The sequence below is a fragment of the Neovison vison genome, chromosome 8 (assembly GCF_020171115.1).
Source record: "Neovison vison isolate M4711 chromosome 8, ASM_NN_V1, whole genome shotgun sequence".
NCBI classification, from domain to species: Eukaryota; Metazoa; Chordata; class Mammalia; order Carnivora; family Mustelidae; genus Neogale; species Neogale vison.
In genome coordinates, this window is record NC_058098.1 from 122,868,739 (window position 1) to 122,881,622 (window position 12,884).

Below are 12,884 nucleotides of genomic sequence, written 5' to 3' on the forward strand. Positions count from 1 at the left end.
TGATCAGAGTCATCCCCAACATCAGCTTCGTGCCCTTACCCCCTCAAAGGAAATCATCATCAAGTTTTAGTACTTTTATTACAACTGTTTACATCATCTTGGGGTTTATGTCACCATTGTGTACTGAGCCTCTGGATCAGCACCTGCTCCATAGAAGGGAGAACCTGAGTCAGAGCAGAGGGCAGGCAGCACAGCAAAGGACTTGACCCAGTTCTAAGAGTGGTTCCCTGCCTCCCCCCTTTCCTAAGCCCCAATTCTCATGGATTACCTGTCCTCAGCCCAGCTTTTCTGTGATGCCTGCATTTCTTGATTTTGATCCAGTAGCTGCTCATTTTCCTGTCTTTGACACTTGGGAAGTTCAAGCTCTGTCAGTTCCTCTAGCTGTAGGGGAGGATGGAGTTAGTACTCCTGCCTTGAATTATACTACAGTTGAGCACCTTTAAACACAGCCAGTCCCTGTTGAATGAGCCCTTCCTGTTTATCTTCCTTACCTGCTCCTGAAGCCCTTCCTTCCTGCAGGGCCCAACCCCACGTAGGGTGAGGGCAGCCACGCAGCAGTAACCAGATAGGGCCGCTTCCGCTGCAGACATGAGCAAAGAAGGGATCCAGAGAGCCAAGGCTGTATCCTAAAAGGTGATGAGGGAAGGTGGGGGACTGAGAGGGAGCAGGACAGAAGTGGCAGGTAGGGGTGGTTTAAAGGGCAGGGCCAAGGCCCTGTAGACTGCAAAAGGCGGAGAAGAGCATGCACTCACATAGATTCTTGTGGGGTCAAACGGGCAGTCAGACCGTCCAGGCCCCTGGTCCACCGGTAGCAAAGGATCCAGCAGTCCTGGATGGCAATCAGCAATGAGACGACGGCCACCGTTGGCCACAGTGAGTGACACAGCAAGGAGGAGGCCCAGGGAGCAGGCCGCAGACAAGAGCAGGTTCCCTAGAGCTACTGCCAGGAGGGCCCAGTGCTGGCAGGGGCAGAAGATCAGAGTGAGCAGCTGCTCGCCTGCCCGCCTGACACTCCCACTGATAAGACACCTTGCTGTCTCTGAGGCTCCTCCTCCCACTTAAAGACGAAGCCCAGTCAGGTCCTCATTTCCCTGATTCCACGCCCCATTAATGCTCCAGAAATCCCCTCTCACCAGTGGTGGCCGCAGAAGGTTCCTGGATGCCAAGAGGGCCACAAGCCCCACGGAAACACTCTGGAAGACATAAAGCCTGAAGCCCGCGCTGCTCTACGCCCCGCCTCCCCTCCCCCACGCCCGTGGACCCACCCCGCCCCGCGCTCACCAGCAGCCCCGAGCCCACGGAGATGACATTGGCCGTGGTGTACTCTGGGGTGACGGCGCCGCGGGGATTGGCCACGTGTCGCAGGACTGTGCCGTGCAGCACGGCCCCGAGGAGCAGGTTCACGTGGCCCACCAGGATCAGCGCGAGGCCCACACGCATAAGCCTCCGGGGGCCGCGGGCCGCGTCTGCAAAGCACGGGGTGTGGGGGGGGCAGGCCTAAGCCGGGAAAGGAACCGGAGGGCCCCCCGTGGAGCGCCCCCCGAACCAGGGGCCGTGGGGCAGGTCGCCGGCGGACGCAGGGGGCCGAGCCTGGGGCCGGAAATTACCGAATTCGTAGAGGCGGCAGCACCTCATCGTGGCCGTCCGCGCCCCGCCGCAGGGCAGCTCTACCTGGCTCCGGCCCCGCCCTCGCACGCCCCGCCCCCTCCGCCCCCTCGCCACCTGAACGCCCCACCCCGAGCACGCCCCACCCGCGACTCCGAGGCCGCGCCCCCTAGAGGGGAATGCGCACACACACCACACTCTTAGCAAAAAGTAGACTTTTATTACAGCAGCAACTGAGGCGAATCGAATGGCCCCCCAGGGCCACCACTGCAGCACCACCCTTCTCTCCCGCCCCGTCCGCCCCAGCGGGATTGTAGAATTCAGCTCCCCCAGTGCCCGTGGGCCTCCTTTCCACACAGGCTGGGCGGGAGCCGCCAGATCAGCTACTAGCCCCCAACTAGAAGGCGGCTGCTGAGAAGGCCCAGGCCCACGTCTGTGCAAAACAAGTAAACAAAGTGCAGAGGGGAGGAAGAGAAGGGGAAGGGGGAGGGTGATGCTCAGAACCAGGGAGCCCCAAAGCCCTCCTGAATAATAAAGGAGAGAAGGGGCTTCACAGGGTAATACTGACTGGGGGGAGGGGGCAGGAAGGCTGCTGCCATCTAGTGACGGCCACAGCTCTGATTAGGGGCCTGGCCCGAGGGAGCTCTAAGAGGAGACGGTGACAGCGGCTGAGTTGAGGGTGCTGTTCCTGGCAAAATTGAACTTGTTCAGGGTCTCCTCTAGCAGAGAAGTCAGTCGGCTCTGGTCAGCCTGGGGGAGAAGAGCTGGGTGAGACAGGGCAAGAGGAGAATGGAGTTGCCAGGGCGGCGGGAGGCAGAAAGCTCACCTCGCTAATGAAGCCCAGCTGCACCAGCTCCGCTGCCAACTCGGGGATGTTCTCATCTGACAGAGCAAAGGGAGAGGGTGAGCACAATGTGGGAGCAGTGGGCGCCCAGCCCTAGTCGGGTCAGCCCGGCTGGGAAAGAACGACACAAGCAGAACTGCTGCATCCACCCTCCGGTTTTAGGAGCTAAGATATCCGTTCTGTGTGCCTCAGAATGTGTCGCTGCCTTGTAACCTTCTTCCCCGCCCCTAAGAATGTCCCTCACAGATAAGACTTAAGAGACTCTCATCCTCTGAGGGAAAAGGAGAGACTCACTTGGCATTAGATCACAGCTCAGGTGCCGGTTGAGTTTGTCCTCCAGCTTCAGAAGAAGCGTCAGCTGGAGAAGAGGACAGTCAGAAGATGAGGCTCCTCTTTCCCACTCTCCCCCCCTTTCTCCTGGCCACCCAGCCCTCTGCAGCCCTGGCCCCCAGCCTTACATGGTGTTTGACACCCTCCTCCACTGACTCGATGTTGCACTGCATCAGCACCACCTACGGAGAGGACACGCATAGGGTCACCACAGTAGTATCACCAGGCAAAAAAATAAATAAATAAAAGCCCCCAACAGCTAGAAGACTTTTCAGCCCACAGGACGAGCTTGCTAGAAACCAGAAACACACTCTTCTCCCTTCCACCATGACCATAGAGACCTCCACATCCACAGAGCCCACCTTGCGGGTCTCCACCTCAGCTGGTTCAGGTGTTGGAGTCTTCACAGAGGGGGGCACAACAGGTGATGTCACCTCTTCCTGCTGTGGCTGCTGGGGCCGAGGTAGCCCAAAGGCTGTCAAGGGGTAGATCCCATTCCTAGAGTGAGATCAAACAGGTCACATGGGTTCCGTGAATGCCTCAAGACACCCACCCCGCTTCCTAAAGCAAGCCTTTCCTCTCACCCTTCTCTCACCTGACATCTTCAAGGAATTTATCCAATTCCAGAGCTGGTGACTGAGAGTACCTGCAGGAGAAAAGAGAGAAAACACGTGAAAGGAAGGAAATAAGCAAAACAGCAGGTTCAACAATTCCCAAAGAATTAACAGTTGACAGAACCCTCAGTGAGAGCGACAAATCTGTCCCTTTCAGGCCCTCTCGGAGAGTTAGTTACTCACAAAGTCTGAACTGGTTCTCTTCCTGGTCCTGCAGGGATTTCAGCCAGTACAGCACTGGTATCCATGTTTTTGGTGATCTCCTCCAGAGCATTCTCTGGGATCATGTCTGGAGGACATGATGAAATGGAAAGGATTAATGTCAGGGAAGGCCCAGGGGTCCTGGGGGGAGTAAAGAATTCCTTTCGAAGTGGAAAAGGAAAGAGGGCATTGCTAGCGATACTTGTTAATGTTCCGACAGGAAGAAAATTCTTAGCAGGGCCAAGGGGACTCACGTTGGTGTCCCACAATGCAGTGGGCAGCAAGGAGTTTGAGCGAGGGCACTTCAAACAGTGCTGGGTGGAACAGAAGTTCTCTGGCTGTTGGTCTGCGAGCAGGCTCAGAATGCAGGCACTTTTGAATGAACTCCTAGAAAAGGGAAAAGAGGAAGTAGAGTAGGCAGCTGGCAACCAGGCCACTGTGTTCATCATGATACTTTGTCATTCATTACACTTAGCAGAGGCTTTGTACATACTAGACAGTCAGCACTGGTTGAGGGAGTAACTGTTACTCCTCCTGAAACAGCTTTGAAGATTCTAAGGTATTAACATGAAAGGTATTGTTCAGGGTTTTTATGGTTTTACTTGTTTTTCTACTCTCCAACCACCAGCTTTCTCTCTCTCTCTTTTTTTTTACTATTCAAACTTCCAGATTTTTTTTCTGATTTTCTACTTCTATGCTTTAACAGCCCACTCACTGCCTCCCTTTCTCTCTGTCTCTCACCAAAATTACCTTCTCTGTTCCCAAATCTATCTGTTGCGGTCAATAGTATTCACCATCTTTTTCTTTTCCAAGTCAACTACCACAATTTCCTTTTTCTCTTACAATCATTTATTTAAGTTCACTGATTTTCCCAAGCTTCCTCTACATAAACACACAACCCCATTTCCCACCTCCCATAGGTCGTCCTGTGATAATTAACCTGCTTTTCTTTTCCACCTTACAAACTTAAAAGCCAAGAAGGTCATATACCTAATCTGTCACTTGAACACCCCAACCTAAAGCTGAACTAGAAATTTACTCCACACTAGCCTCAGGACTTCCCACTAGTCTCCCTGTCACACCATCTAGTGAGTTACAAACTATCCTTGTTTTTGGACCTTCCTGTCCAGCCTCTTACTATAGTCTATCTACTGATTCATAACCTTATACCCTTTAAATCTTAGCTCATAATTTCAGAGTACTTTCCCTACCTAAAACTATATAAATATAGAAGTCCACATGACAGATTTAATTCAAACTGATCAATTTGCTTAAAAATATCAAGATGGCTGTCTGAGAGTATATACCAATTGCCTGAAGTAACCATTAGTTTACCTCCAGGCAGACACAACTAAATCAATACACAACCTTTATCCCCAATACTACCCATCTTAAGCCCTTTACCAATGTGTGTATATACAAAAAACAAGGTAAGTACCACCTAGGGAAATATTCAAATAGTCACTGCTTTTGCTTGTCCTTGCTACTTTCTGTTTTCTTGCTCTTAGAAGAGAGTATATTCCCAGTAAGTAAAAAGGAAGAAAAACCTAAAGACATTTCAAAGTCTGTTGAAAGGGATCCAGAAGGTTCTTACTCTCTGTAATGGGTCTTCTAGAAGCTGAATGGCACTGCTGATAGCTTCCTGTGGCACATACGAGGACTCTCCATTGCCCTGAATCTCCAGCACTGCCATCTGCAGGGCGGGGGAACAGAAAAGCCCAGTAGAAACTTCAGAACTTCAGTGCTCCAGAATCACCCTCTCAAGACCTTACTTGTCCTCCCTCCATTTCCCCTTCCATCTTCTAACTTGACCCCTTTCCATCCCCACTGCCTGTGGTTTCCTCACCTCCAGGGCACACATGCCAAAGGAGTAGATGTCCACTGCTGTTGTCACATTAGTGACTTCTAGGGAAAACAGAGAAGCCTTTGTTTAATCAGAGGATGGGGGCAAGGGGTGGCAGAAATGCCTTTTAAAAACTTTTTGTAAGCCAGCAGAGAACTACAAGTTTCAGTTCTATTACCTCTGGGCCTCAGGTTATAAGGTAGAAACCTGGGGAACAGGGAGAGGGGAGAGAAAGTGGTGCCTCACCTCCATACTCTGGTGCAAAGAAGTGTAGATTCTTCTGCTCTTCCCGACAAGTCTTCACATGATTGTTGATTGTGTCAGGAGCCACTGGGAGTAGGGGAGATACCCACAATCTGACCACCACCAACAAAGCACAGTCTCACTCCAGAGAGAGGTCCCCAGAAGCCAAATTCTCTCCTGAAGACTCTAACCCTCAAGGCGCAAACCTGTCCTTTTCCCATCTTGAACCACAGACTAAACATGAACACCACCTACTTCCACTTTCTGGGGTCTACCGCTTCTCATTTAAGGTTCCTAGGTCAGTAGCAACAAACACTCCACACTAAACTAATTGGCCTATAGGGGCCTTGGGCTGGCCAAGAAGCAATGGAGGCTAAGGAAAAACTTTTGCTTGTGATCTGCTCACCTTTCTCAAAGTTCAGGAATATATAATCCCTGTCACATGAAAATGTGTGGTCTAGTTCTTTCAGCCACCCTCAAATAGCATAAATGCATACGCAGCCCTTCCTAATCTGGAACACTTAAAGATCCCAGAAACTTGGATGATTAAAAAAAAAAAAAAAGGTAAGAAGAAATAACAATACTACAACCAACTAGACAGCCTCCTTCTTACCCACCTTTACTGACTGAAACTCAAAAACAGCTCAAAGTTGAACCAATACCCTGGAATCAGTCTCACATTTAATCCAACAAAATTGCAGACTCCTGCTTTACTCCCTGTTGTTCAACATTGCTGCCATAGGCCTGAACGAGGAACCAGGGCCGGGCCCAATTTGGACTCACTCAGATCATAAACAATGACTACAAGTCACAGAGAGTCTGGGAACACAGTATGATTTAGGGAACCATCCTGATGATGAAGGGAAATAAGAATCCAGGACATAAATGGCCAGCCAGGCAGAAACCACAGGAAACAAGCTTATGGAAGGGCAAGCAGGTGGAGGGCTGGTAGGGAGAAGCCAAGCAGGCATAACTAGGCAGGGAGGCAGGGGCACAGGGCTTGCTCCCACGACTGCATGCACTGGGCAGCCGCAAAGGGGAGCAGAGGGGGCACGAACAGAGCCCCACATGGGGCAACAGGGAGCTCTCACCATTAGCAAAAATCCTATGAAAGACTGTTGGGAACAGAGCAGCCCGTAAGCGGGAGGGAGGAAAACAGAGAAAAGTTGTGAGCGATGGAGCAGCCAAGCCCCAGACAAATGGACACACAAACCACACACAGACACGGCACACAGAAATGTTATACACAGCACACGGATACACAGCAAATGAAAGCACTCACAGCAGGCACAGCCTGGAACCTCCTTTGGTAGGGTCTGGCCCCAGGGGCTCAAATCAGACCTTAGACCCATCTCTTTGCCCTTTCCCAACCTCCTATCAAGGTGTCTGGATTAACCCGCTTCCCTCCAAAAAAGGTGTAAGATTAGTCCCTACCCCCTAAATTGACTGGCCTCTCCCTATGAATTACCCTAGCAAAGTCCTATCTCTTACCACCAGCCCAACACCTCAGAATTTTGCTCTACTCTCCCCACTCCTTGCATCTTACCCCCGTGGTTCCCAAATTCCCGAGGCTCCCCTGCCCAGAACCTCTCCCTCCCCTCACCAGAGCCAATCTTGATGAGTCCGTTGTGCTGGATGAAGATGGTGTCACAGGTCAGGTTCCCATGGATGATGGGGGGGTCACAGGAGTGCAGGTAGCTGTGGGGGCACTGGGCTGTTAGAGGGGCCACTGGGAAATTAAGGGCAAGGGGAACCCAAGGGTTAAGAGGAGCAAGGGCCTGGTCTCCTGCTGGTCACCACAAAGATAATCCCCACACTCTGAATCTCCATTATGTCTGGTGAGTTAAAGAGCTGGATAAGCACTAGGAGAAAGAGGCGGGAGACAGTATCATGGTTAGGGCATTAGAATGGACCCTTTACAAGACCATAGGGGCCTAATCTTGACAGTACAGGACTCAAAAAAAGTGGGCAGAGCCAGAAAAAACCAGCAGAGTAGTGCCCTAAAATCTGTTTGGAGGAACTAAATCAGGAAATAGGGGAAAAACACTAACCAGATCCTACTTACCTAAGGGCAGAGAGGATTTGCGTGCACCAGCGCTTCCAAGCCTGGAACAATTTGATCAAAGGGTCAGCGGTAAACACCTCTCTTGACCCTCCAACTAGTTTCCCTCCATCCCTTCCTGATTAGCTTACTATAATCTTTTTAAAACCCCCATACCAGCCTAAAGCTTTGTCTGTTCTCCCTCCATACCTTTTCATTCATAGTCTTGTGGTTCTTTTTGGTCTTCTTCAGAAACTGCTTAAGACTCCCAGATGACATGTATTCTGTGATAAAAATGACCTGGAGAGGTAAAGCACTCAAATTCGTAAAGTAGAAATGATCTCCTGATGACATGTACGCTCGATACATATTAGACCTGGAAGCCGGTGGTGGTGGTTCTTTTAAGTTTCCCTCCTTCTATTGGTAGCACCACATCCTCAGATTTAACAGGATGAAAAAAAACTACTCAACTATAAGAGCTATAGAAGTAAGGATGCCTGGGTGGCTTAGTTTGTGAAGTGTCTGCCTCTGGCTAAGGTCATGATTCCAGGATCCTGGGATCAAGTCCCACATCTGGCTCCTTGCTCAGTGGGGAGCCTGCTTCTCCCTCTGGCTACTGCTCCCCCTGCTTGTGTATTCTCTCTCTCTCTTTGACAAATAAATAAAATCTCAAAAAAGAAAAGAAAAAGAAAAAGAAAAGAAAGAAGGAAGGGAAAAAGAGAAGAGCTGTGGGAAGGAAACAAAAGTTTGCTCATTTCTGCCCCACCCATCACCAGACAAAAGGCACAGGACATAGGCAAAGCCCTGCTCTCATCTCCACAACAGCTGATTCCAGTTTTGTTCCAAAACTACCTTATTTTCATCTCTGAATGTAAAAAGAACAATACATGTAGCTGGTCTTTTTGCGGTAAGCTCAAGAAAAAATTCTTACCCTGGCCTTGTTCTCTTTAATGTCAGCCCAATACTTGTGAAACTTAACAATGTTGAGATGTTCCAACTGAATCAGATTATCAAACACAGCACGGACTTTTTCCTGACAGCAGGGGAGAGAGTGGGATTAACAGGGTTCAGAAACCACTACAATTCTGAAAAGCCATTCCTTATCTCTCCCCAGAAATGATCTAACCCCAACATACTCTCCTCCTAATCTTGGCTTCTCAACACCAATTCCTCTTTAATACCTGCACTCTTTTTTAAATTTAAATTCAGTTAATTAACATATAATGTATTATTTAAGGGGTACAGGTCTATGATTCATCAGTCTGACATACACCTAGCACTCACCGCAACACATACCCTCCCCAGTGTCTATCACCCAGCCACCCCATCTCCCACCCACCTCCCCTCCAGCAACCCTCAGTTTGTTTCATAAGATTAGGAGTCTCTAATGGCTTGTCTCCCTCTCTGGTTCCGTCTTGTTTCCTAACACCTGCATTCTAACTCCACACAGGCTACATCCTTTCACCACCACCTACCTCCTGCAGCTTGTAGTTCTTGCGTTCAGAGAACTGGACCTCATTCCACACAACCTCTACACCCTCCTCTGTATCCATGGCCAGGTATGCACTATCAATACCTGGTACGTTCCGCTGATTCACCTGAGAAGAAATTCAAGTGGAAAGGAATTACTAAAGTAACCTTGTAAGCCCTCCATTTTAATATTCCACATGATCATCCTCTCCTAGGCACTGATCTGTTAAACTCTGGTCTGCCCCTTTCATGCTTTCCTCTTGCACTTTGCGCTTAGAATCCACTCCCCCAAGAGTGACACTACCGTCACCTTACCTCTTCTCGCCTCTTCTGCCACCGCCCACATGGTGACTCTTCCAAGATCTCAGACTCATCTTCACTTTCTTCTTCTTCCTCTGGGGAAGCAGCTGAGGTCGTGGAGGTCACAGGAGGTGACACCGATGTGAGGCCAGGAGCTGAGGATGAGGATTCTACCTTTGGGTCTGAGCCGCTACTGACTACTGTCTGGGACTCCCCCTCCGACATGCTGGAACGAACACTCAGGCCTGCATTGGTTGGGGCAAGGATGGAGAGAGAAAGAAGAAAGGGTCAGGACAGATCTACAAAGAATTAATTCTGAGGCATCTAGGTGGCTCAGTCAGTTAAACATCCAACTCTTGATCTCGGCTCAGGTCTTGATGTCAGGGTTGTGAATTCAAGCTCCATGTTGGGCTTCACACCTAATCTTAATAACCTCCTCTGGGTTTCAAAAGAAAACAAAACATACACCTCCCTTTAAATCCAAAATCAAATTAATCCTGTCTGAACACTGAAACATTAACTACTCTCTTAGTCTAGAGAAGGGAACTTATCTTGGTTGAAGACGACCCACCAGGAGGGGCAAATCTAAGATTTATGACAATATAACCCCCATTAGTAAGGTCCAAATGAACAGCCAAATCAGGGACAGACACCACTCCTTCTCAGCAATACTCACCCAACAGCCTTCCCTTTGAATCCTCACCTGTCTCTATTTCCACTGTGCTCAAGAACTAAGCTCCATGGGCCTTGTTCAGAACAGATGACTCCAGACCCCGAAAGGTTCCACTGATTCAGCCCTAAGGCTGGACCTGTAATACTTTCAGCGAATTTACCCAGCTGAAACCCTCAGCTAATTTTTCCACTAGAATTCTGGCATTTGCTATCCATCCCTCCTATACGCAGATCAGGTTTGCCAGTCCAGGCTGAGGCTACTCCTGGACCAGGTGACTAGCAGTGGTTAGTGACTTCACCCCTGATGACCTCACCTTCCCTGTGATGTGAGTGTGCAAAGGGGTATTGGTTAGCAACATTTTTTTTTCATTCACTCATTCAACAAATGTTTATTAACCACTTACTGTAGGCCAAGCACTGGGCTAGGTAATTGAGATACAATAGAGAATATAATAAATGAGGTGCCCACATTCATGGAGCCACAAATTTAAACAGATCTAGGACTTTCAGCTTCCATTTCATTCACATGGCTCAAAGCTCCACCCTCTGAGATAACAGATATGACAGAGATATTGCCTCAAGAACAAGTAACTCAAGGGGCACCTGGGTAGCTCAGTTGATTAAGCATCTGTCTTGGCTCCGGCCATGATCCTGGGGTCCTGGGATCAAACCCTGCATCTGGCTCCCTGCTCAGCAAGAAGTCTGCTTCTCCCTCTGTCCCTTTGCCGCCCAGGCATGCCCACACACACACTGTACTTTTAACAAATAAATGGATAAAAATCTTAAAAAGAAAAACCTTAAAAAATTATAAAAGTAAATGAGTAACTACAGATATAGCAGTTACCGGAAAAAGTACTATATAGCATATTTTTTTCAAGGCACACGGCTACTTGGAAGAAAAACAATTCTCTGAAGATAAATGTCATTAGCTTGTCCAGACAGGCACAGGACAACTGCTGAATGTTATTCCAAATCTCTAAGAACAAAGGCTGTGAAGGAGTTGAAACCTGTGTGTGCTGGGCTCAAAGGAGTGCTCCAGTATCAAAGTGGCATTCTGGAAAGTAGACTTCCTCCTCTAAATCCGCTCAGAATACAGAAGCCTCTGATCAAAACCAATCTTGAAAAGCCTTCATTTTAGAACTCTTGGATACCCACTTCGGCAATCTCCACCCCCAGCCTACACTATGTATAACCCAAATCAGGAGATTCTTAATAGAAGACATTCTAGTAAATACCACAGAACCACAACACACTACAGAGAAGATCCGGCAAGATATTTTTTCCCTGTCATTTTCTAGGCCCTGCCCATCACAGAGCGTATTCAACCAGCCAAGAAAGCTACTATCTGTATGTCTTAGTAATCTACCCGAAAACGATTTAGAAATCATTTTCCTTTTCCTTCCCTTGAAAAATAAGAAAATGGTAAGAAAGTTCATACGGATTATTTCCTAGAGCAGCTAGATTTATAGACTGTATCTTGAATCTGAATATTTAAGTAAAGTTTCCAACTAGATTACAATAGGAAATACCAGTGACGCTCTAATACAGGAAGCCAGTTACCAATGGGCTCTAAAGAAACCTCTGAACTCAGGGCTCAGACAATTAATCCACAGAACACCACAAAAGAAGCCAAACCTTTACCAGTCACAGACATGTCCTTGGAATGTGCTGGTCTTCTCCCTCCCCAATCTTTCCCCAGCAGGCAAAATGAAGGCACTGCCCAAGATCTCCCAGCACTTCCCCTCCTGCTGAAAAAATCTTTGTAACGCTGGGGTTTTCATCTCAGGGTCGTTCAGAGGTGTAAGAGATCACATACGGAAAAGGTCATTTACGCCCCTACAAGGGACTCTCCTCGCCGCCTCCAGCAACCCCGAGAATACTGTGTTCACTTCTGAGCAGTGTAGGTAGATCGTCGAGCAAAGTTTTTCTCGGAGACTTTTATTTATTGGACTGCAGCCCCTCTGCATGTCGACTCCTCAGCAACAGCTCACAGGCCACGGGCCTCTGAGCCACCCTCACCCCGAGCAGACCAAAGGGCCTCCGGGACCCACAGGACCGTCCGCTCAGACGTCAAGCAAGCGCAGGGGACGGCTTCGCGCTCCAACAGGTCGCCCTGCCCGCGGTCTGCAAGGGAGCGCCCGCAGGCCCGGGAGCCAGCGGCCGCCACCTCATCAAAGGCCGGCCCCGCGGCGCCGTCAGGGGCGCAGGCCACGCCCCCGCGCAGTCAGCGCGCCGGCCTCCGCCAGCAGGCGCGGCCCCGACGCTGCGCTTCCGCAGGCCGCGGGGCCCGCCACCACCGCCCCCGCCGCCGGCCCCGCCTCTCGTCAGCCCCAGTTCGACACGAACGCCCGGGCCTCGCGCTCCGCGCCGGCAGAATTCCGGGTCGCCGCCACTCAGGGTAGGCCGGGCGGGCCCAGCAGAGACCGTGGGGCCGCGGCCGCCCCTCGGCTCCGGCGGGCCGGGCCTGGGCCGCCGAGCGAGCAGAGCCGCCACCAGACACCCGCCTGCCAGGGTCCCAGCGCCCCGGGCCGCGGAGACCGACCCTTCCTTCCCTTCGCCGAGCCCCTTCCTCCCTTTCAGTTCTGTCGGTACTCACCTCCCGACTCCGCTCCCCGCAGCCTGCGCTTTAGCTCCAGCTCGGGTTCGGGGCCGCGGACCAGAGAGACTCCCTCACAGCTGCGCTCCGCAGCGCAACCGAACTGCGGGCCCCGCCCTCGCGGC

General features: G+C 50.4%; 2 protein-coding genes across 3 annotated transcripts; both read right to left on the reverse strand.

Annotated features, from left to right (window-relative positions):
• Positions 1-59: 59 nt before the first annotated feature.
• KRTCAP3 (keratinocyte associated protein 3) lies at positions 60-1,650 on the reverse strand. Its single transcript, XM_044261874.1, has 7 exons — positions 1,608-1,650; positions 1,282-1,466; positions 1,134-1,193; positions 753-959; positions 492-626; positions 269-381; positions 60-143 (listed from the first exon to the last, which is right to left on the reverse strand). The coding sequence occupies exons 1-7, from the start codon at positions 1,633-1,635 to the stop codon at positions 137-139; spliced, it is 735 nt and encodes a 244-aa protein (XP_044117809.1). The 5' UTR covers positions 1,636-1,650; the 3' UTR covers positions 60-136.
• A 155-nt stretch (positions 1,651-1,805) lies between these two features.
• Positions 1,806-12,852, reverse strand: NRBP1 (nuclear receptor binding protein 1). 2 transcript variants are annotated; one of them, XM_044261876.1, is made up of 18 exons: positions 12,760-12,852; positions 9,507-9,736; positions 9,197-9,319; positions 8,653-8,754; positions 7,932-8,021; positions 7,746-7,786; positions 7,284-7,378; positions 5,684-5,767; positions 5,441-5,499; positions 5,189-5,287; positions 3,849-3,981; positions 3,577-3,682; positions 3,375-3,425; positions 3,142-3,277; positions 2,908-2,961; positions 2,744-2,807; positions 2,432-2,487; positions 1,806-2,355 (listed from the first exon to the last, which is right to left on the reverse strand). In XM_044261876.1, exons 2-18 carry the CDS (start codon positions 9,714-9,716, stop codon positions 2,251-2,253), a joined length of 1,608 nt encoding a protein of 535 aa, XP_044117811.1. In that variant the 5' UTR covers positions 9,717-9,736; positions 12,760-12,852; the 3' UTR covers positions 1,806-2,250. The 2 variants fall into 2 exon arrangements, with proteins under 2 accessions (XP_044117811.1, XP_044117810.1); XM_044261875.1 differs by lacking the exon at positions 12,760-12,852 and adding an exon at positions 11,980-12,209.
• Between the last annotated feature and the right edge of the window lie 32 nt (positions 12,853-12,884).

Coding starts and splice junctions, on each gene's coding strand:
- NRBP1 (XM_044261875.1), bottom strand. CDS start 12,130: ATGCAGAGGGGCTGCAGTCCAATAAATAAAAGTCTCCGAGAAAAACTT. Junction 8,022..8,652: donor TTAAAGAGAACAAGGCCAGG/GTAAGAATTTTT, acceptor TTACCTCTCCAG/GTCATTTTTATCACAGAATA. Junction 2,488..2,743: donor GAGCTGTGATCTAATGCCAA/GTGAGTCTCTCC, acceptor TTGCTCTGTCAG/ATGAGAACATCCCCGAGTTG.
- KRTCAP3 (XM_044261874.1), bottom strand. CDS start 1,635: ATGAGGTGCTGCCGCCTCTACGAATTCG. Junction 1,194..1,281: donor CCGTGGGCTCGGGGCTGCTG/GTGAGCGCGGGG, acceptor TATGTCTTCCAG/AGTGTTTCCGTGGGGCTTGT. Junction 382..491: donor AGGAAGGGCTTCAGGAGCAG/GTAAGGAAGATA, acceptor CCTCCCCTACAG/CTAGAGGAACTGACAGAGCT.